Raw genomic sequence first — 25107 nt, forward strand, 5'->3', positions numbered from 1 at the left:
GCGGAGCGGCTGGGCCCGTGAGCCATGGCCGCTGAGCCTGCGCGTCCGGAGCCTGTGCTCCGCGGCGAGAGAGGCCACAGCAGTGAGAGGCCCGCGTACCGCAAAAAAAAAAAAAAAAAAAAAAAGATCCACTCTCTTAGCAACCACTGTGATTTTGTTTTACATACAAGGTTTCCCTATTTTAGTAGGTATGATCTAGTCATTTTAAACAGATGCATTTCATATTTCTACCTCTGCAATGAGAAGATGGCGTCACCATCAGAAACACAGATGAAGACAGAAAACAACTGTGCGTACACTATTGCCAGGTTCTGCAGTAGATGTTTTCACATATATTACTCACTTAATCCTCATACCACCTTTTGCAAAAAGAAATTATTATTCCCATTCCACCAATAAATTTCTGAGAGACCATGACGGAATCATGGTCACACAATAAGTAACAGGATTCAAAACCAGTTTTCTAATTCAAAATCCAGAGCTCTTTCCATTATACCAAAATCGCATCACATAGATCACTGCTTTTAGAGAATCCCCACCCCCCACATCCATAATTCAACAGTCTCAATCTTGGTCTCAGCATCGCACGCTAAATGCACTGTTTTGGTAGAGACTAACGCAGCCAGACCAAACCACTTCACTACGAATGTAGACCTCATCGTACTGAAATGTGTTCATGATTAAAAAGAAACTAGATTTGAAACCTGCTGAACAATTCTATCGATTGTAAAGCAATCACGTAGTAAAAATAAACTGAAGGAAGACTGCATTCCTTCTCTACTACAGATGTGCATTTTTCTATATAAAATGCACTGTGCTGGGTAAGGCGTGTTTATTCCTGCAGTGATCTCATTTATTCTGGTTTCTAATTACTTGTAACTACTGAGCACAGGGCACCACTGTGAAAAGTATACTGACAACTAGAGGAAGCACCCGATTGAAGAAACTAATTGTTTACTGTTGCAGGGTTTTATTTTCCCTGCTTCCTTTTATTACCTCACACCGAGGAAGAACTATAGGTCTGAGGGCTAAGGCAGTACGTTAAATAGGAATCAATGCCAAAGTGGCTGCTATGGCTCAACACAGGCAGAGTGTCTGCACAATTAATATGGAAAGGACCTCTGCAGATCTATTGATCCTGCCCGACTTGGTCACCCTGAGCAATGCATTTGTGAAAAATGAAAAGCTTGAGAAAATTGCCACCAGTCAGCAGGGATTTCAAAAGCCCAATACCTCTGTCCTTGTTCCCCTATAACAGAGAAGGCACTTTTCTTAATGAAACACGGAAATACTCTTACGTGAAAAAAGGGCAAACAGTTATTTGTTTTCAAAAATACAGAATTCACTTATAGACACATATGCATGGATAATAAAATATTAAATATTTACATTCTCCCTTTAGGATAATTTGAATGGCGATCTAACAATAGGTTTAATCCAAAAGCCAGTGATCATTCAGGCAAGTTTCCAGTACATTTTATAGACATAACTTCCGGGTGACTATTGATAATTTCAACATTATTATTTGACTCCTGTCAAAGAGGCAGTACTGGGCTTCCCTGGTGGCGCAGTTGTTGAGAGCCCGCCTGCCGATGCAGGGGACACGGGTTCGTGCCCCGGTCCGGGAAGATCCCACATGCCGCGGAGCGGCTGGTTCCGTGAGCCATGGCCGCTGAGCCTGCGCGTCCGGAGCCTGTGCTCCGCAACGGGAGAGGCCACGGCAGTGAGAGGCCCGCACACCGCAAAACAAACAAACAAAAAAAGAGGCAGTACTGATGAAATCTTCCCATGACTGTACTAATTCCTATGTCTCATAGTCTGGAGCTGAAAGACAAGGGGTTAACGAGGATTTGAAAAAAAAAAAACAAAGAGATGGCAAGCAGAGACGGGCACCATGGAAAACAGCGGAACACAATGGAAAAGCAATGGGCAACAGCTGGAGAGAGATCCTGGCAGCAGAAGCAGAGCCAAATTGAATACGCGGTTCACTCCATATATATCTTAAGGCAAAAAGTAAATCACATTTAAGGGGCGCATTTTCAGCATTGCACACGGAATTAGTCATGAAATTCCCATTAAAGATAACAGGACTTTCTACTGCAACTTTCAACACATTCTCGGAAAGTTCTCAGTGTCTAGCTTTAAACCTAGGCTTCAAAAACATTCCACATCCCTAATTCCCTTCTGTTCAAGCACATGAGGGTGTGTTTTTCTTTGACACGTTTCATTGCTGAGGTGAGCACAGAGGTAATTGAAGACCCTTGCGGATGGGTAATTGGGCACTTAGGGGCTAGAGGAGATATTTGCTCGGCTGAAAATGTGTATGAATATGAGACATCTGTGTGTAAGGTAGGACTCTACGACCGTCACCAGGTTTGAATCTGCTGCTGTGCATTTTAAATTCTTCAGCCTGGACTCTTTCACCCACTGATTTTATTTCTGTTTCATGTTTTTGGAATTTAACTGAATAGGTCGGGTACCTAGCCCAGCTACTCGAAGTTCCTCAACACTCCCTCTCTAGTTCATCTTATCTCTTGACTGTCTGACTTTTGTCCTTACTCCTTGTAGGTTCTTTGATGACACCAATACTTAAGGGGTGTCCACTATGCGATTTTCATCTGTTTCCCCCATCCTTTGACATTGTACCAGAATTGTTTTCTCTTTGACCTGTTTATCCAAGATACTAAATAGACTTGTTTGAATATTTTTCACTCCTTTCTTGTGGATCTTACAGTGTTTTATTCTGAGGCTCCACGGGTGCACAGAGGACAGGGCAGTGGAGAACCAGGGAATATTAATACTCTCTCTACACTCCCTGGTGATTTTTTCTCACCTTCCACAATTGGCAGCCAATTATTCTTTGCTTAAGCTTCTGTGCCTTTTCCTGGAATACCCCTGCTCCTAACACCTGGTTTGTTCCCAGAAAATTCCTCGCAGTGTTTTTCCATTACCCCTCGAGATTACATATATATGTTATTATTTATTGTTATTATACCCATTTGTACTCATATATACTTCTAGTCCTTGCTGGCTCTGAATCCATCAAAGTACATCCCCATATAGGTACATTGTGAGCGTCTAAAACTGAACATGTAACAGATTAATTCAACATCCCTCTCCCCAGTCCCCTCAAAGACAAATGCATATCCCCCCCCACCACACCGTGGCATCCTCCCTCCTCCAATCTTTCCCAGCTGGAATCATCAGAAACTCTCCCTCTCCCCTGTTCTCTATTCCTCACCAGTTCATCTAGTTCTGTTTACTGCCTTTTCATACCTTTCACATCTGTCTTTTCCCTTCTAACCTCTGTGCTAATACCTTAGTTTTGGATCTCATCATGTCACTGTACTCCTGTAAAATCCTAGCTGTCTCCCTGCCTCCATCCTTGTCCCATCATAGACCATGCTACTGATCTTTATTCTTAAAATATTTTTTAAAACATCTAATCATGTTATTCTTTTGCTGAAAACCTTTCATTGGCTTCCCAGGGCCTCTAGGAGGGAGTCCCAAACCCTTAACCCAGCAGGCAGGGCCGTCCATGCTCCAATTCCTGTCTTTCTTGCTCCTTTCTTCTCTCAACACTGCTTCCTTCTCATTTCACCGCCCAGAAATAGCCAGCTCTTTATTGTGACCTCCAGCCCCGTCGTATGCTATTTCACACCTCGATATTGTATTTTCATACTATTCCTTTACACGGAACGTCCTTCTCCATTTCCGTCACCTGGTAAACACTATTCATGCTTTAAAACCTATAACAGGTGTTACATTCCATCCTTCCTGCTTAACAGGATTTAAATCTCACTCTTGGTATTCCTCCCGAGGATGTTAGATGACCTATTGCCAATTTAAAATTAACATCGTAGAGGCAGAAATTGCTGCTTCCTCCCTTCAACTTCCTCCACACCACCTGCTCTCCTGCTCCAGGTCATAGACAAAAAGAGGCAGTTTGGAAAGTGCTGGCAAACGAACCATTTATATTGGTGAGATACCCATATTTCTTCCCTCCCTCTGGAGGACAGAAAATTTGGCTTATGTCATTTATTAGAGCACTTATAAACCCGCTAGCATTGAAGCCCTCAGGAAGAGATCCTAGAGAATGACTGAAATTTTACTTTGCTTTAAATATCATTTTGCAGGTTTAGGAAAAACAATAACTTCAGTTTCTTTAAAAGAAAATTTGAAGAATCATGCCCTATTTAACGCTTTTTAAAGTCAATTCTATCAATACATTTATCACTTTTAAATAGCTACATTTAAAAAATGTAAATACTTAAATTTTACTAATATAACAGTAAAATTGAGTTTTGCAAAAACACATGAAATATCACTCCAAATTATGTATTTAGATTATTTTATCAAGATATGTTTAATGTGCCTAGAATTTTCCAATCTTAATGACAGGAGGTAATAATGTATAAGCTCTGGCTTTATATGTACTTAAATTAAAGCATGTCTGGCCCATGATTACTGGCTGGCAGAACTAGAAACCACTGCAATAAGAAGTGACTCTCATTATTACTGTGTTATTCTTCTTTCATAGTAAACTAATGAAAACAACGAACATTTTAAAATAGAATAATTTAATGCACTAATTTATCAAGATTCATATCAACTGCAAAGAAAAATCTAAGCAAGAAAACAAATATATATGTAAATCTGGCCATCTACCTCTTCAGAGTAAAGAACTTTTATAAAAGATAATGAAACAAGGTAAAAGAATAAAACATATCATATTTGAAATATTTGATTTCTTCCCCTAATTTTAAGAGAATAAACTTATTTATCTGTTTGTTTAAATTAACATAAATCGTGGGGTTTTATTTGCCTACTTTACAACTCAGTATAATTTGAAAATCTGGGTTTACTTTTCTTTTTTCTCCCCAGCTTTACTGAGGTATAATTGACAATTAAATATGGTATAAATTTAAAGTATACAACCTGTTGATGTGATATACATATACATTGTGAAATATTCATCACAATCAAGCTAATTAACATATCCATCACCTCACATAGTTACCATTGTCTTTTTCTTTTCTTTTTTGGTGGTGAAAACACTTAAGATCTACCCTCCTAGCAAATGTCAAGTATATAATACAGTATTATTAAGTATAGTTGCATTGTTGTTATGTCACATCTCCGGGATTATTCGCCTTGCATAATTGAAACTTTGTACCCTTTGACCAACTGTCTCCCAGTTATCCCCTTCTCCCAGCCCCTGGTAACCATAATTCTATTCTCTGCTTCTATGAGTTTGGTAGACTCATTAAGATTTATACTTATAGCATGAGTAGGATATATTCTGTCTTTCTCCCAGAGCCCCATAATTACAGCATCTTATTTTTTCTCTTCTAAAGATTAGTACACAATTTTATATTTTCATTTTTGAGGTTTTTTTGGTTTTCATTCATTACTGATTTTATTAGATAGCAAACAAATGAGAATGGCTGCATTGATCATAATCAAATTATAACTGTTAAAGAAAAATAATCAAAACTGCAGCCATATCTAATAACAATTTTAAATGCCACCTCTGTCATTGCTACTACTACCTTTATATAAAAGAAGTGTTTTAGACTAATGTGTTTCAGATTCCTGACTATACGAGCATAATTTTAGGACTTCTTATTGTGAATGTACAGTATCCTGGCATCATGAGTTAGCAGTTTCTTTTGTTCTATTTAGCCATCTTTCTGGAGATTTGAAATTCAAGATTTCCACTAATCTTGCTGCTAATCTTCCAAGTCATTTTGGGACAGAAAAATAAATGGATACATTTCGAACCTACATTTGCTTATTGCAGTAATTTATTTTTGCCCTCCCACACCCAGAGTCTAACCTACATATGGAAATCCCTGGAGTAAATCCACTCCTCTTACTTGATGTGTTTTTGGCTGCACAGTGGAGAAAGATGCAGCTTCATCATCTGCCCTGTGAGGGCTCTGATTACCTAAGCCAGGTTACCTTGAGTGCTCTACTTTTATAAGATTCTGCATTTCCTTAATCTGGGCCTACTTGTCAATCTGTCCTTTGATGCCATGGTGATGACAGAATAAAATATTGCCAAGAAAGAGTCCTTAAATGTCAAACAAAAGTGGTTTTTAAAATTGTTAATTGATAGTTACCTAAAAAAAATGTGTTTTTTTAAAATTGCTTATATGAACAAAGAATCACTACACTATTTATCTTCATTTGAAATGAAAACTGTCTCATTAACCAAATTGGTAATACATATTTCCCTTTAGCTGTTTTTATATTTTAACTCCTGGATTTCACTTTTCTAACAAACGCTTATAATCATACTTTGGGTCCTATACTATGGTCACATGATAGGTTTTGTAAGTTTCTGCTGGAAGAGGGATGATTCTGAGAATTCAACCACCCTCTGCAATACTGTCCAATGTGAAAAAATGTCTCAATTTCTCAAATAACCAACAAAGAAATGCATTTTGGAAACATACCCTTTCAGGGCTTCCCTGGTGGCGCAGTGGTTGAGAGTCCGCCTGCCGATGCAGGGGAGCCGGGTTCGCGCCCCGGTCCGGGAGGATCCCACGTGCCGCGGAGCGGCTGGGCCCGTGAGCCATGGCCGCTGGGCCTGCGCGTGCGGAGCCTGTGCTCCGCAACGGGAGAGGCCACGACAGTGAGAGGCCCGCGTACCGCAATAAAACAAACAAAAAGAAATATACCCTTTTAAGTTAGAAACTTCATATTATATAGTTTATTAGTTCCTAAAATTTTATATATGTTAAAATGAGTTTCCACAATGTATAAAAGGAAAAGCAGTCTAACGCTGGAATACATAGATGGCAGCCAGCTTTATGTTCATCATCATTATGCTTTTTAATAATGAGAACAGGCTGACCTTGCCACAGACTGTTTCCTCCTCACACCTGTGTGGGGTTCAGAACAACGTGATTATGATGCTGCTGTTACAGGTGCTGGTGAACCCCTGACACAGTGAGCCCCTCCTGACGCTGCTGTTCACATCCCTCACTAGTGACTGAACACCAAGGATGTTAGCTAATGCAGGGCCTTGTTTCCTGGAAGAGATTCATCCTCACAACAAAACATAAAGGTAAAAGGGAATTTATGTGTACAGATCTCCAAGGTTTTGGTACTAAGACATCACAGGTGAGTCAGACATGAGGCCTGTGTTCAAATCACCCCGCCCTCCTGCAGGACCATCCCAGGACTCCGACACTGCTGAAAATCCATTATTAACAGATACAAAGAGTACGTGTACAAAAAGTCCCTGGAACAGGTCCTTAAAGGGAAACACTGTGATTCCAGATTCCTTGCCCTCACTAGAAATTTCCTTGACATAACCTTTCAGGTAGCCTCTGGAAATTTCCACTGGTGAAGGAAGCAGAAGCAAATGTAGTGTGAGGAATATGGCATCTCTGTTTTTGGATGCTATAAGACTCATGCTTAGGTTTTACAACATTTGCAGTATGCTAATTCATAACAGTTAAAGGAAAACAGTTGGCTGTTAGGCAGGAATGGGAATAAAGAAGCAAAACAAAATGAAATACCGCAGTGAATGGAAGGATGCTGCAGTAGGAAATAAAAGGGAAATTTAGAACCCATGTAGCATGCTTGTGGATCTGCAGCAAATAACTGCATGGAACAAAAGAGAACGTTAAAAGCCACAGTGCGGATTCAATACTTTACCAACTTTCAAACTGGCAAAAAATAATTTTGCCTAAAAAGCAGATATATGGACCATATAAAGCATGACTCTTTGTGGGAAAGAAAATTCAAAAGATATTCAAATGTTTGTATTTGTTAATCAAAGAAGTATAAATTAAAGCACTGATGAAATATAGTATCGTTGTACACCTGGTAGAGAAGCACAATAGATAAATGGGTTCTAACACCCTCTGAAGACAAGGTAAAGATGGCAAACAACGATCTAACCTTCTGTTGGGTTTTTACAAGGACAACCCTTTTGAGAACTTAAATAATAATATATTAACCAAAGAGGTTTAAGCTCTCTGACACACTAATTGTATCTGGAGGATATTTTTGTTTACTTTTATCTTAGTGGAAAATAAAATTGAAATTTGAACAGCTACATAAAGATGTTTCTCTGCATTAAGGGCAGTAGAGAAAGAAGATAAACCACTAAATTAATAGTTTAGTAAACTGTGGTGTATCAAGTGGCTAGAATATTATGTAGCAAATAAAAGTGCTCACGGGAAAGTCTGTGTGGACGTTTTAGATAGATGACAGATAGGTAGATAGGTAAATAGATACTATGAGCGCAAAGCAGATTATTAAACTATACTAATAAAACTATGATCAGATGTATGAAGGTGCAAGAGATGATTCAAAATGAAAATGAAAGAAGGCAGGTCAGGATAGGAAATTTTGGAAAATTTCCATTTATTAAACTACCTTTTAATATCATGTATACTGTTTAAAAGGCAAAAATCCTGATCTTAAAAAAAGACAATCTCCTTTCACTATTCAATAGCAATGGAGATATTTCATGTAAGTAAATGACTGAGGAAAGTGTGTGCAGGGAAGTTCATCAGCAGAATTGTAATGCACAAAAAGCACTGCCCCAGGAAACAGAATTTAATAAACAAAGCTGGGCTAAACGCTATGAAAAGATTTTAATAATTCATCCTGAATTCTATTCCTCCTAATCTTGCATTCACTGTTGTATGCCATCCTGCCATCTAATTCAGGTTGGCATTAAAACGTCTAAACATAAATGCTAATTAAATCTACCTTTTCCTTCTGAAAAATCACATTCTTCTCTTTAATGTCAAACATAGGCCATATAACTGTATACTTTAAAAAATGTTAGATTCCCTTTTTTGGTGAATAAAATCAGAAAAGGCAGGAAGCTGATTATCTAATGTGGATACCATATTGTTAACCATTTCTCATCTTAATTTTAAATGCAAATGGTAAAATAGTCTGTGTAGTGTTTATTCTGATTCATATTATGAACTTCTCCCCTTTGCCAGAACCTGAGGGTAAACCTCCACGTTCAATGTTTAGTGTAAATGTGGATCTACTTGGGTTCCTTTCTAGCTGTCTGAATTATAATTACTAAAGAATTGTTTTAGGAACGGTCTTATGTGAGATTTCTGATTCCAATATAAATTAGCACACATTTTATCACCATGAAAAATCTAAGCATAGCCTTCCCTGAAAGACTAAAGACAATGTTAAACTCCTATTTTATTCTGCATAATAGAAAAATAAAACCGTACTATTTTCAAATAGTTTTAACCTTAATTTCGGCATCTGTCATGGGGAATTTGTACCTACACCTCAGTAAATGTCTCTGAAATGAACTAACTAAAGCCATATTTATTCTGAACTGTAGAAATGGAAAAAGTCAAAATACTTCCAAATTTCAATGTTATTTGTGATTCCAACACACCAATCAATGAATACAGCAATTATAAAACGGTCGTGGAACATCGATCTGTTTCTCCTACCCATCAGTAGTTAAATTCTAAAATTGTTCATGGGACACCTCAGAGAATAATTTGGACAATTTGGTCACGGTTCTAGGATTAAATGGCAATTTAAAACAAAAAAAGGTTTTTTTTTGGTCTCACTGTGTGGCTTTTGAGATCTTAGTTCCCCAACCAGGGATCGAACCCGGGCTTCCCTGCACTGGAAGCACAGAGTACTAACCACTGGACTGCCAGGGAATTCCATTAAATGGCAAATTTAACTGCATTAACTTCCAGTAAATTCATGTGTAGATAAGAGCTTACGCTTGTAGTTTGAAGCCCGGAGTGTCCCTTGGTTATCACAGTTCTTAGATAACTATGATCTTGCACCAGAGTAGGATAAGAACGTTAATCAAGGGGATGACACTTTGCCGAGGCCACAGTGGCCGCTGTGCTGGTCCTTGAGCACATCATGCTGGTCCCCACTCGGGCTCCCACATTTGTACTCTGCTCCCTAGGTGGAATGCTCTTTCTCTGAGATATCTGCATAACTCACTCCTTCATTTCACACAGGTCTCTAATGAAAGTTCCTCCATGGAAGGTGCCCACCCTTCATCCCATCTTGTCCCTTTTTACCTCTCTGACTTCTGTTCTTTTCTGTATTTATTCCACCTACTACATGACTCATTTATTTGTTTACTTGATCATCTGTTTCGCCCCAACATGATTTACATTATATGAGAGAAGGGAGGTTTTTTTTTCAGTGCTTTATCCCAGCAACTAGAACAGTGCTGGCACATAAACAGTGCTCAATGCATATTAACTGAGTGAATGAATAATAAATAAATGAATGAATGAATGAATGAATGGGAACAGAATGAATGCATTTGACTGATCAGAGGGAGAGAACATTTCTCTGCTAGTAAAAAAAATGATGAAATAATATTTTACTCGTTTAGTTGCAGATGATATTTCAATTAAGCTCTTAGTAAGCTTGCAATAGAGCACAAAGTACACAGCAATTAAAATAAAGCAGAAAACTCTGTATATTGTGTCACCCACAAAAATTTAATTCTCCTTTTAGAGAAATAAAGTCTTGTCACACTTCATAAGCAAGGACATGCTGTGTAGGACCTGTAAACTAGAATTCAGGTACATCAAGTCAAATGGAATGTCACAAGATGAGAACCTGCTGATTTGAACTTTCTCCCTCTTTCTACCTCTTTAAAACCCTGACCCATCAAAACCCAGTTCAAACGCTACCTTCTCCATGGCAAGTTCTAACCATCTCAAAGATCTATGTTCCTTCTGCATCTTATTTTTTAGCTGTAACTTTCCTAGATCATTTATTTTTCTTCGTAGTCTAGGTGATCTGTTATTTTTGTTACTTTTTATTATGCTTTTGTTATCTTATTTTGTCATATGATTATTTACTATTATTTTTGTTGTTTGTTGTTCATGTTTTATGTCTCTAACATGAGTATCACCCATTTATGACATTACCCAGCCAATAGCACCAACTGCAGTCCTTTGCATGGGTTAATTAGCGAGTAAATTTGAATAAACAATAACCACCATCCACTCAAAATCTAACTGGCCTCACACTAAGAAGAGACTATGACTGGTGACAGCACATTCTCTGCTACAAGGAGGACTAAATGCTGCCCTCTTGTTTCCACCTACATGGTTTCATTTCGCTGTGAAAATGGAGAGGTGATAGAAGGGGAACAAGTGATTATGAAGAAGGACCTGACTCGGGGTTCTCCCCTCACATTTGCATCTGATGTAGCTGTAGGAATTTATGCACCTACCACAGCTTTCCCAGACACAGCACTGCTGCTTTAGATAGACCAGCTGAAGAGGACCGATCTAAGACTTCTCCTTACATTTTCAGGAAGAGCGTATTGTGTGGGCTCCTGCACTGTGATTCTTCCAGGAGCGGGAAGACAGTAGGAACTCCAAGGCAGCATCTAGCTCACCACAGCTGGGTAACAGGGATCCAAACCACTGATGAAAAAGTTTTGTTTTGCTAGTCACCAGCCCCTACCAAGTTAAGTTCCTAGAGCGAATAAAACAGATGCAAAATTTTGTACCCAAAATATAAATCCAAGGGTGATAAGATTCTAGGCCACAGTGATATAAATGTGGGACTGCATTCGTCTGTATGAATAAACAGTCACTGAAAATAGAAGAACCAAAGCCAGAAATTACTGTGCAAGAATTATCTGATTTCTAAAGTCTTATTCCAAATATATCTGAGCCCTTTGAATGTTTCCAGCTATAATTTCATGGAGCTAAATGTAATAAACAAGAACCTCCGAATGTAATAAGGTATAGCAAAGGTGCAGGCAAAGGTGCAGGCAAGGCGGGAAGTCACGTACCGATGCACGCCGCTGTTGCACATGATGACGTGGCAGGCCCCCAACCGACTGCACAGCTCCGAGGACACCGACAGCAGCCCGACACCGGAGGCGCTGCAAGCCGTGTTCGCACAGGCAGCTGTGCGCTTGGATCTGATAAACGAGGCTACCAGTCGATACAGTTCATCCAAAACGTTGAGAGGCCTCATGAGCTGCCGGAAAAAAACGATGCCCATAAGGTTCAACACGTTTAGTAGAAAGAAATCCTTTCAGATGGGATATAATTCACAGTTGTTATAACTTACAGTGAATAGTCTAAAATATTTTACTATGGAGATAACAGAATCAGAGACCACGGATGTTTATAAATTACACAGTGCTCAGAACACCAGCGAAAAATCAAATAAGGGAGGTAAATGGCAAAGCAACAGTCGATGCAATCTTCTGTTTTTACCTTATCTACATAAGCAGCTTTGGATGTGGAGTCTGGTGGGGAATTTGACTTGTCCAAGTAGAATGCCCTGTAAGAATACAAAGAGTAAGTGATCATTTATTGTTAGCAAAATTAAAAAGCATGAAGACACGCAAGTTTCACGGACTTCCTTTTAAAGACAAATGAATAGCCAAAGTGTTGAGCGCTAGGATGAGTGGGACTGCAAAAAACAGTCTTCCACTCAGAAGAAAAATGATTAAACCCACCGTCAGCTCCGTTACTTATTGTACGGCTTTAGAGCGATTACTTAATTTGTGCGTGTCTCAATTTCCTCTTTTGCAATTTGGGGATCACGTTAGTTTCTACTTCACAAGGTGACCAAGATGATGAAGTCAGCGCAAATAAAATGCTTAGGATGGTACACAGTACAGAATGAGTGCTCATTGATATTTACTGTAATTAATATTATTATAAAAGTTGAAAAAAGATATTTTCTTATGACTACTGACAAAAATCCAGTTTTTACTTACTGTGCAAATGTCAGATTATGAAAATAATACTCAAAACACAAATTTTAAGCAGACTGCTTAGTTGGATTCTTTCAGCCACTAAGCTATGCTCAGATGGGAAGTAAAACCCTCTTTGAAGATACACTGGCTCTCTTTTGTCACCAGGATGCAATACGACAACAACTATTTTAATACACTAAGCGGAATCCTAGTGGCCTGCAATAATTAGATGTGATTTCCAAAGAATTATTGCTGAGTTCGTTTAGCTATTAGCTCAATACTAAACAGAAATTGTAAGAGAATGACCCATGAAGACAGGACATTTAAGTTATATTTAAGCGAGTATGTTTTTAATGAAGTGAAATTATTTTAAAGCTGTCAACCTTAACATTGATATACCAATATCATATTAGAATGATTGTCAGACTAGATATTGAAATAAAACTCATTAGACTGGTGTTTCAGAGCACCTTTTAGGACCTCAGACTATTGGTGGATCATTATCCAATGCATGAGTAGCAATGGGCATAATCAGTAAATCAGTGAGGGAAAACTTCATGCCCAGCGCTGGTATTTTGAGTCCCACTAGACACACACACACACACACACACACACACACACACACACACACACACTGCTATTCCAATTACTAGAAGTAGCTAGCAATAGCGCAGCTTGTTTTTTTATCTTTTTAAGCTAAAGGAGCATGGATTAATCAAAATTCACACTTTAAATTAGGAAAGCTTTAACTTCTTCTAACTTCCAAAATGTAAATTATGTACATTCTCACCGAAAATGTCTGTTCATCTCTCAAACACAAATTCAAACTACAACAGAAATTTTACAACAGTTCAGCATCCAAAGCATTTTGAACTCCTAGGAGATTTCCATGTAGCATCTTGAAACAGAGGTGGTGCCTCAAACCTGGAATCCACAGAGATACCTTGATCAGATGTCCCTATGCCTTTCCTCAACTGTGCTTGGTAGAAAGATGTGGCAAAGAAAAGTCCACAGCAGGGATGAATTATTCCCTCAGCCTGAATCCCAGAGCTACCTACCGCTCCTGAGCATATAATGCTGACAGGAGCCTGAGGACTACAGCAAACCCAGGCAGCGCCCGGCTCATGACAACTGGGTGACCGTGACAGGAACCACTGCAAAGTGGAACATCCATCACGTGCCATGAAAATATAGTTCCACTCAGATGGCTGCATCAGCAGCTACTAAGAGTACTGGATTGAGAGGAAAATCAAAGGAATTTGATACATCTTAAGATGTTCTAGATTTTCCCCAGTCTCAGAAAGAGATAACAACAATCTAAGAGGAGAGGAGATGAGCTTGAATTGTGAGAAGTACAGAAACATGCAATGAGGTTGAAGCTATTGGAATAAATGAGCAACTTAGAGAAGCCAGACGGGGTAGACTCTGTATGGCCTGATAGGCCCTGATAGAGTTGGGCTTTTAACTAAAGGCACTCATTACCAGAAGACAGGCTATTTTATAAATTTTACTGCTGTGCATAAAAATTCCGGGTCTCCTGAAAGTTCTGCGTGTCTTTTCACTTCAATTATACAGTTACGTATTTAGGCTGATGCTATGAAAACCGATGTATGCACCTCCATGCTTTAACAAATTAGTATTTTGCACTTTTGCTTCCTCTTTTAAAGGAATGAAACCTTACAGATACAGGTGATCCTTTGTATCACACTTGTCAACTCCCATTGTTCCAGACTCTCCCTTCCCAGGGTTAACACCACCCAGAAGCTGACATTTGCCACTTCCATGCTTTACAAGGTCACCCACACAGTTGGCCCAGGCGGAGGCACCAAGGAACAGGTGTGATCATTGTTCCATATCCTTGTGCACATTGATGGCATTAGAATTTCAACCTTTGGTGTTGTAATTTTCAATGTGCACGTATTTGTCATCCATCTGTATTTCTTCTTCTTTTATAGCCTTCTCAGATTTCTTACTTTTGTGCAGTCACACTTGATTTTTTTTTTTTTTTTATTGGCTGTGCCTCATGGCTTGTGGGATCTTAGTTCCCCGACTAGGGATTGAACCTGCGCCCTCAGCAGTGAAAGCGCCGAGTCCTAACTACTGGACCGCCAGGGAATTCCCAAGTGTCACCTTTTTTTTTTTAACATAGAAATTTGTTATTACTTTTTATAGCAAGAGTTAAATTTGATGACATTTAGAAGTTTCTATTCCTCTTTATTTTTTTTTAAATCCACACTTTCTTTCTACACTTGCTTCCTCAAGAATATTCAGTTTTTCAGGTTCATTAATCAATTAATATTTTTGATCCGTGTCTGTCAGTGGTATACTCTGGCATAAAATTCTAGAATCTAGATTGAGAGTGAATTTTTCCCCGCAATATTGCTCTTGGTGTCTGCTCTCAATTAAGTTGTCTTTGTTTGGGGGCTAGTCTATATTTTTTCTCTGATAGGTTAAGATTTTGTTTTTATCCTCAATGTTCTGAAGTTTTACCACAAAGTGTTTGGGTGATGATTTATTTATCCAGATAGGTCCTTCTTAGATTGTACTTTCAATTTAAGGAGTCTTGTCTTCAATTCTAAAATAATCTCAGGTATCATCTTTCCCCATCATCTCATCCATTTTCTCTCTCTCTCTCTCTCTCTCTCTCTCTCTCTCTCTCACACACACACACACACACACTCATAAACACATGTACACTTTCTTTTAAGATCTTATTTTCCCATTACTGCAATTTTGGTGATTTGCTAAATAATATCTTCCAAATGAAAAAACCCTGTCTTTGCCAATCTAGAGTTTATCCTTTCTACTGGGAATTTTCACACACACACACACACACACACACACACACACACACTCATAAACACATGTACACTTTCTTTTAAAATCTTATTTTCCCATTACTGCAATTTTGGTGATTTGCTAAATAATATCTTCCAAATGAAAAAACCCTGTCTTTGCCAATCTAGAGTTTATCCTTTCTACTGGGAATTTTATTTTAATGACTATCTTTTTCATTTCCAAGATTTCTGCCTATTCTTACTTCATTTCTGCAACTAAAAGGTAAAACTCCCCACAAGAATGTAAACTCTCTATGTGGATATGGATTTGATTTACTTCTTTTCTGCTCATTGCTGCATCTCTAGCACCTATAACAGTGTGCAGAACATAGTTTGATCTTAATAAATATTTGTAAATAAATAATTGACTATTTTTATCGCAGGATTTTCTACCTTCTTCATGAATGGCAATCCTTTGTTTATACTTTGAGCATCCAAAATATACTTTGCCATGGTGTCTCAACATTTTGATTTCTTCTGGGTCAAATTTATTTCAATGGTCATTTTCCTTGGCTCTTTTGTAGCTTTAGGCTTCCTCACGTGCTTTGGAGTTTTGTTTTGCAAGCTCATTTGAAGCGGGAGGATTTTTTTTTTAACATCTTTATTGGAGTGTGGAAGATGTTTTGTTTAGTTTTATTTAGTGCTTTGAAAGAGTTCCATCCAATATCTCTCATCCTCTTTTTCTTACAAATGATTCTGTGCTCATTTTGTGCTCAGAATTACCCATCTGTAATCAGTTTCATATTGGTGATTTGAGTATTACATTGTCCAGACATCTGGATTATTACCAGTCACGTCACTGAACCAGCGAGTGATTTGGCTCAGTTCTTAGTTTAACAGCCGTGTTGCCTTTCTCTTGCCATCTTAAGGTCTACAGAAGTGACAGTCTCCGGAGTTTGCATCGTTGCTCAGAAGTAGAGGGGCCCTTCTCTACAACCTGGCTTCAGAGTGAGGCTCGCTCTGGATCTCCACCTAGTGTAGGACGACTTTAATTTCTCATTTCCCTGCACAAGTTGTACCGGCCCCCTGTCCACCTGCAGAGGCCAGAGGCGTCAACACAGCTTACAAATCAGCACTTGAATTTCCGTTCCATTTGTGGGCCACTGAGATGATCAATTATGAGCTCAGCTGCGACTCTTGCATTTTCTGTTTTCATCTTTTGTCTAGCATTGCTATATGCTTGGAACAGAGAGGACGCTCCACAGCTGGAACCCACGGAGAGAATACCGATCAGATGTCCTCACGCCTTTCCTCAAGTGTGGTAGAGGAAAGTAATGGTAGTGTGGTAGAGAAAGTAATGCGGTTAAAAACAGTATGCAAGTCCAAGGACAAAATATTTAGCCTCACGTGGCCTCAAGTCCCTCATTTTGACAATGGATAGTAAAATTGTCCAATATATAGGTAGCATGATGTGGAAGATGAATCAATGCATGTGAAGTGCTCAGTACTGTGGTAAGCAAATAGGACTCATGCAATAGACAATAATAATCACTATTCATGTGTGCACAGTAGGAAGGGACTCTGGGAACATTTTCATCCATAGCCAGGAGTAAAATAAGGCCCAAACCTCCTGCTTTCCCCTGGGGTCATCTAGAATATTTTATGATACATGTAAAAAATGAAAATTAAAGTAGATATTTGGAATCGACATAATTCCAGGATCCAAGTGCACAGAGTTCAAGTCTAAAAAGAAAAGAACACTTCTAGGTTAAAGACAAGGAGAGTGTCAGTTAAATGGCTTAATCAGGTGCACTGGTTGGAAAAACTGCAGTTCTTCTATACGTTGAATAGATTGGGAAGAAATATATTGTGTAAAAGCAGTCCATATCATCGACACCACCTGAGGAAAACGTCACTCTAGAAACCTACCGCTACAGCAGGCCACACTGAGCGCTCTTCCTACTTTCTGAAAGAGACGTTCCTTTAAAAAAAAAAAAAGTTGTCACTGATTCAGACGGTTAAGAGCAGGATCATGTCGATCTAATTCCGCACTTAAACTGACTTGGAAGAAATCTTCCAAGTTTCCTTGGGACAAAATCTTTAAAGAAAAAAAAAACATATTTGATGAAGCGAGCCAACAGCAAACTAAAATTAAAAATTTTTATAGATTTAAAATGTATAAATGCTCACATCAAGTTAAACCCTCATTCAGAAAGAATCTTGTCTTTTCTAACCTGCTATGGAGCAAAACTAAAATAGAAAAAGCATCTAATGATATAACTGCACCCTTCAAAACACTTTTAGAAGATAAAAGCCTAACAAATTCAGAGTTAAATATATTGGCTGATCCAGACTTGTGTGGGTAGTTAATATTTGTTAATCCATGACTAGAGAAAGCAACAAATTATTATAAAATGTATCTATGGGCTGATGACATTTAGAGACTAGAACCATGAGAAACAGCTTCTTTGTGACGCCTGTGAAATTTACACAGCCAAGAAATAGTTTAATTCCATCAATTATTTGTTAAAATAAAAATTTGGACTTAAGCCTTCAACTAATTTTGGGTACTCCCCCCTCAGAAAAATGGTTGCTCAGCCATGTATTTTACCATCCCTAAGGTTCACAAGCATTCATAGAACTTCAGTATTTTTCAGAATATGACAAATAAATTCCCACAGGGAATAAATTTCTAATGCTGTTCCCTTAATTACAGAAGTCCTGCAATACCCCTTAATAAAAATTTACAAGAGTTAATGGTAAAACTGGATTAATGCCAAAACTGACTGTGGTTTATTATGTTTCTGAGGTTAGTAAGAATGAAGTCATGGTTCTTTGTCTCAATACAGCAAATCTTATTAAGACCATTTTGAAAGCACTCCTGCTACTTTATGTAAGAGGAACAGTAAGTTTCCTTTCACGCAGGCATACATCAGGCTTTGTTGTCACAACTTGTAAATGAACCCTGCCATGTAAAATGGATATATTAGGATATTTTCCATTTAGTCCCTATAGAATAAAATACCAATGAAAGAGGTGATCATGTCATGTTACAATAAATAGTGGTATAGATATATCCAAATTAAATAGTAACTACAAGGGAACAAATCTTGGGAAAATATCTCATACAATCTAGCAGCAAAGACAAATACGCAGGTATCTAGAATGCAGGGCAGAAAGTGATAGGTACATTAAAAGGTACAGAAAGTTATTGGGATACACCCACATGAGGAAGAAGGAAGGCCACATAAGAATGTGGTACATGAGTTGGATTTTGACGGATGGATGGGACAGGTCAAAATGGGAAAACAGCATTTCAAGTGGAGGAAACACCATAAACAACAGAACAGAAAGAGCAATGGATGGAGCCAAGTTGGCCAAAGAGCAGGTTCACATAAGGCAGGGAGAGAACTTGCTGGGTAAGTGGGCTGGATCCATATTGTGAGGAAATTAAATACCAAACTAAGGAATCGTAATGAATTTGTTAAGCAGTAGAGAAGCACTGCACAGTAAAAACTTTGCTACCAGTAAAAAAGTAAGAATAAATGGAAAGAAGTACATGACCCATAAGATACGACAACTTAGGGAAATTAGAGCTGCAAGAGACCCTAGAAATGAAAAGACTAGTTCAGCATTCATAACAAGACCATGGTAATGGACATAGGGAATCGATGTTTGCCAGGAGAGAAAGAAAATGAGTTTGGAGAACATCGAGATTAGTTTACGGAGAGTTATGCAAGTTAATGCATTGATACTAACAAGAATTAGGAAAATGATTTCTCCAACAAGTAAAGAATTAGGGTCATAGCTCTACAGGGTCAGGCTGATGCTCCAGGAATGGTCAGGTTTTTACATAAAGAGAGACCACACAACAGCCTGATACAAAATTTAAACATATTAATTTTGTCATAGGAGATACTCAGAGGTTAAATCAATGACAAAAGTGATTGGCATTTGGCAATCTCATATGGCACTTCTCTTTGCTTTTTCTGGGCATGCTGGAGGATATCCAATTTCTAAGATAGGTGATTAAGGCATAAGAGCCACTGGTGTTTTATAAATAAGGAGGAACAACTGCAGTATTCAGCTCAGGTCTCTGCTATATTCTTGTTTCTTCTCCAGATCATTGCTTATGAGATCATCTCTATATTTATAATAATTTATGGAAATTTCTCACTTAGCCAGACTCATATATACTTCTCCTAATATCATGTCCTACTGTAAACTGTAGGACAGTTAAACTGTATCAGGTAGCTTTGGGATTTTAGCATTTACTCTGCATTTCAAAAAGGAGCTATGACAATGGTCAATTATGAATATTAGTAATAGACATGATTATATATGCCATTATTACAGTGGTACAGCAGTCGACTATAGGTGTGACTGTTTCATTGAGTATTACTGTTAAACTGCATTTGACTATCATAGCACTTAAGTTAGGGAAAAAAAAAATTCCACAGAAAATCTCATTAAGATACACCGATCTTTTGTATAAAGGAGAATCACCAGACAGGTTCAACCTGTGCCTACATATGGGCAAAGAATACATGATGAGTAAGTAGGTAGGAGAATGTTGATTTGTCCCTTCATCCATCCACTTCTGTGCCCATAAACATTAGCCTGACTTCTCTGGAACAGGCTTTATTTAAAGTTGCATGAAGAGAAACTCTGAATAATGAGATAAACTTGGATATGCTTGGATAAATTTGTCTTTTGGCTTGTCAAAAACAGAGCACCTAGGGTTATAGGTGTTGTTACAAAACTGCCTGTTATCAATTAAGAGCTCCATTTCTACTTGAGTGTCAGGGAAAAAAATTCCTGGAAGGTTAACAAGACAATCTGTGTGACCACAGAGAGCAAGACTTTCTCACATTATTAAAAAAAAAAAAATTCCTCTGAGATTTCTCTTAGGCCCCGAAAACAGAATTATGGTGTCAGAGATACTGGAGACGTACCCCACTCCCCCCCTACTGCTGTTGATAACCCAATTTCACTCTTCTCCTTTTTGACAACCTTCACTCAGTGAGTTGACTGGATTAAAATCCTCTTCTCTGCTTCCCAAACCCTCCTTTACTCCACGGGGAATTTTGCTCCTCTTTTCATGAGTCTTCTAGGGTGATATTCCTTTCCTGCACCTGCAACACGTACATACCACCATAGGCACCGTCTACTGTTAAAATTCTGCATATAAACAGATTTCCCAATGGCAACACCATGCCCAGCCATTACAGATCACAATCTTTGTGAAAATGGACAGAAAAAGCAAATCCTTAAAAATAAGAAATCCTTCCCAAGAATAAAGTTTAATTATATTTTTAAAAATCTCATTACACCCAGGAAAAACAGTAAAGTCAGGGAATATTTCTATTTTTAAACTAATTCTATTTAATTTAATAACAATTATGTCTCCAGAAAGTGTGGCATGCCCATATTAAAGGATGCTCTTTTAGGTTTAAACTCATAAAAGTCTTATAATGGCTCAACTGACAAGTTGACAGGTCAGTGCCTTCTCCATGTCTTTCTGTGTATTCCTTACTTGACTCCAGTCAGCCTTCAAAATTACCTTTATAAAGCATAGATAAGAGCATTTCATTAACTTGCTTAAAGACCTTCAAATTCTCCCAGCACCCAAAGTCTACACCTGGGGTATTCAAGGCCTCTCTTAACAATTCAGCAACAAACTTCCCGTACCATCTCTCACCTCTTCAGCCTGCCATGTTCAAGTTCGAGTACTCTAACATACCATCCACATGAAAATCTCTCCACCTTCTCTCGTGTTACTCTCTCTGCCTGGAATGGTTTCTCACCTCTTCTGCTTGGCAAAATTCCACTGATCCTGCAACACCCTGCTCAAATATGACATCTTGAGGACTTCCCCACTGAAACAAATTTATCTCACTATATGACACCAAGTTGCACTCATTCTGTCCACTCTGCTAAATTGCATACTCTCAGTGGGCAGAGACCCTTTTTTCTTTTAACATTTTTATTGGAGTAGAATTGCTTTACAACGTTGTGTTAGTTTCTGCTGTATAACAAAGTGAATCAGCTATATGTATACATATAATCCCCATATCCCCTCCGACTTGCATCTCCCTCCCACCCTCCCTACCCCATCCCTCTAGGTGGTTTGTGTTTTTTTTAAATAAAAATTTATTTATTTATTTATTTTTGGCTGCATTGGGTCTTCATTGCTGTGTGCGGGCTTTCTCTAGTTGCAGCGAGCAGGGGCTACTCTTCGTTGCGGTGCGCGGGCTTCTCATTGTGGTGACTTCTCTTGTTGCGGAGCACGGGCTCTAGGCGCGTGGGCTTCAGTAGTTGTGGCACGTGAGCCCAGTAGTTGTGGCTCTCGGGCTCTAGAGTGCAGGCTCAGTAGTTGTGGCGCACGGGCTGAGTTGCTCTGCGGCATGTGGGATCTTCCCAGACCAGGGCTCGAACCCAAGTCCTCTGCATTGGCAGGCGGATTCTTAACCACTGCGCCACCAGGGAAGTCCAAGACCCTTTTTTTTTTTGAGTAAGGATCAATTTTTTTAATGTTCATGCTTTTTAAAAATTGTAATATAGTGGATGTACAATATTATATGTTACAGGTGTATAACACAGTGATTGACAATTTTTAAAGGTTATATTCCATTTAGAGTTATTATAAAATATTGGCTATATTCCCTGTGTTGTACAATATATCCTTGTAGCTTATTTATTTTATACATGATAGTTTGTATCTCTTTATCCCCTGACCCTATCTTGCCCCATTTTAAAAAAATTTTGTGATCCCATACCCAAGACGGTGCCTGACTCATAGCCTGCAACTAATACTTGATGTAGTATTGAACTGGATTGAGTTTTATTTCATGAGAGCTATAAAGGAATTGGGGTTTCCACACTGTCAAGCAACTAAATATATGTGTGACCTAATAGAGAAAAAGAAATATATTAAATATCTTAATTTTTAAAATAGATAAAATAATTATTATGCATATTTGAAAAAGAACTCTTTGTAGGAAGGGTTCTTCTTAAGTTTATAAATATTAGGCTACATCTCAATTAACACTGAAGCACAATACTTAAAGGATTTAACAATCATCAGAACTTAAAAATAGGGAGGAAGGGCGTTTCAATATTCCCTCCTTGCTGAAAGACAAATACGATTAAGAGAAAAATATTCATAAGGTCTCTTGCAAGACTCACAGGAATGCTGTTTTACCTATAAATGACTAGCAGAAATGATATAGCAAAATTCTTCTTCAGTTCTAAATAAGAAAAGACAAAAATAAACATGATTAAGTACTATCACATTTAGATGTTAAATGCCTAACTTGGCTATTATACTTTTACACTAGAACCTATAAAAAGCTGTGATTTCCTTTAAGTGGCAAAATCCAAGGCCCTTAAGTACAATACCTGACACATAGCAAATTACTCAATATTAGCAATCATTATCATCGTTTTTATTCATTACTTAACATTTTTAAAATTTTTAAATAAAAATTGTACGTATTTAAGGTACACAATAAGATGATCTGAAACACATAATGAAATGAGTACTAGAGTCAAGCTCATTAGCATATCATTACCTCACACAGTTACCATTTTTTGTGTATGTAAAATTTCCTGGATTCTACTCTCTTAGCATACTTACAGGGTTCAAAACAGTATCATTAAGTATAGACAACATGCCGGTACATAAGCTCTCTAGACTCATTCATCCTACATAACTGCAAATCTGCACCCTCTGACCAACATCGTCCTATTTCCCCCACCTCCCTATTCTACTCTGTTTCTCTGAGTTCAACTTCTTCTTCTTCTTGTTATTTTCCAGATTCCACATATAAGTGAGATTATACGGTATTTGTTTTTCTCTGTCTGGCTTATTTCATGGAGCATAATGTCCTCCAGGTTCATCTCACTCTGCCCTGGCCATAAGGTTTCTGCTAAGAAATCTGCTGAGAGCCTCATGGGGGTTCTCTTGTATCTGAGCAATTTTTTTCCTTTGCTGTTTTAAAAATTCTCTCTTCATCTTTGATTTTAGACAATTTTATGATAATGTGTCTTGGAGAAGAACTTCCTGGGTTGAAACTATTTGAAGACCTGTAAATTCATGAACTTGGATGTCCAAATTCCTACCCAGATTTGGGAAGTTATCAGCTATTATTTCTTTAAAAAAGCATTCTGCCCCTTTCTTCCTCTCTTCTCTTTCTGGGGCTCCAGTAATGTGTAGGTTGTTTCTCTTAATGGTATCCCATAATTCATGTAAGCTTTCTTCACTGTTTCCCCTTTTTTTTCTTTTTGTTCCTCTGACTGGATAAATTTCAAATATCCTGTCTTCAAGTTCACTGATTTTTTTCTTCTGCTTGGCTGAATTTGTTGTTGAAGTTCTCTATTAAATTCTGCAGTTCAGTCATTGTATTCCTCAACTTGAGGATTTCTGTTTGGATTTTTTAAATGGTTTCTATTTCTTTGTTGGACATCTCATTTTGTTCATTCACTGTTTTCCTAATTTAGTTGTCTGTGTTTTCTTACATTTCACTGTACTTCTTTGAGAATCATTCTGAATTCTTTGTCAGGAGGTTTATAGATCTCCATTTTTTTAGCGTCAGTTATTGAAGCTTTTTTTTCCTTTGGTGATGACATGTTTCTTTGATTATTCATGATCCTTGTGTTGGTGTCTATGCATTTGAAGTAAGAGGCATCTCTTCCAGTCTTTACTGACTGGCTTCAGCAGGAAAAGCTTTTCACCAGTCAGACCACACAGAAATTCTGCTGGAGCCATCTGGTGGAATCTGTAGGCAGGCAGGTCTCGTGCCTGGGTCAGCAAGTGGACAGGCTTGGTGTTTGGGTCTACAGGGACCAGCCTGGTACCTGGGTCTGCAGGAGCCCACCTGGATCCTGGGGCCATGGGGGCTAGACTGGTGCTGGGGTCCATAGGGAAGATGGGTGCTCACGTCACTCTCCTTCCCCCAGGGGGAGGGTGCCTCTCTCCACACTGGGATGGCCAGACTTGAGGGAGGGGTGGTGGGGATACTGTGAAATGGCCTCTCCTATCCTTTTCAATGCATCCTCTCTTATTTATGTGCTCCATTCAGGTGCTGTAATTCTTCACCTAGAATCCTTAGCTCTTACGAAGTCATTTTTCTTCATAGATAGTTGTTCAAATTGATGTTTTTGTGAGGGGAGGAGCATTGGAAACTACTAAACTACCATCTTGCTGCTGTCACTACCCCACTATTATTCATTCTTTAAGACCCATCTTTAACAACACCATCTCTCTCAAACTTCCTAAGGATCTTCAGAGTCAGTGGCTCTTCCATGGACCCCAGCACCTATTGCATCCCTACACATCAGTACCTATTGTTGTGATCTGAAAGGCTTTGTTTACATGTTTCTTTCCCCCACTAAACTATAAGCACCTTGTAGACAGAGACAGTGTACAGTGTACCTTTATTACTTTATCACCTTACACAGTGCCATGCACACTGTGAGTATTCAATACATTTTGGTTGAATCAATAAATGAATAATTAACTTTCCTAAAATTCCTGCTGAATAACAGGTCTAAACCATTTCCAAGAAGAAAGTGTCTTCTTTCAGGAGAGAGTCTGAGTCCAAAAGT

The 25107-nt window shown here is 38.4% G+C and overlaps 1 protein-coding gene across 4 annotated transcripts in view; it reads right to left on the reverse strand.

Moving 5' to 3' along the window:
* The window catches only part of PREX2 (phosphatidylinositol-3,4,5-trisphosphate dependent Rac exchange factor 2), a 351708-nt gene that overhangs the window by 33235 nt on the left and 293366 nt on the right, over positions 1-25107 (reverse strand). For all 4 annotated transcript variants that reach the window (XM_007101594.4, XM_055091338.1, XM_024126953.3 and 1 more), the window contains 2 exons: positions 12234-12300; positions 11801-11991 (listed from right to left, as the gene is read on the reverse strand). In XM_007101594.4, coding sequence (XP_007101656.1) covers positions 11801-11991; positions 12234-12300 — 258 coding nt within the window. The remainder of the gene's footprint in view (positions 1-11800; positions 11992-12233; positions 12301-25107) is intronic.

This window comes from Physeter macrocephalus, chromosome 15 (genome assembly GCF_002837175.3).
Source record: "Physeter macrocephalus isolate SW-GA chromosome 15, ASM283717v5, whole genome shotgun sequence".
Classification (NCBI taxonomy): domain Eukaryota; kingdom Metazoa; phylum Chordata; class Mammalia; order Artiodactyla; family Physeteridae; genus Physeter; species Physeter macrocephalus.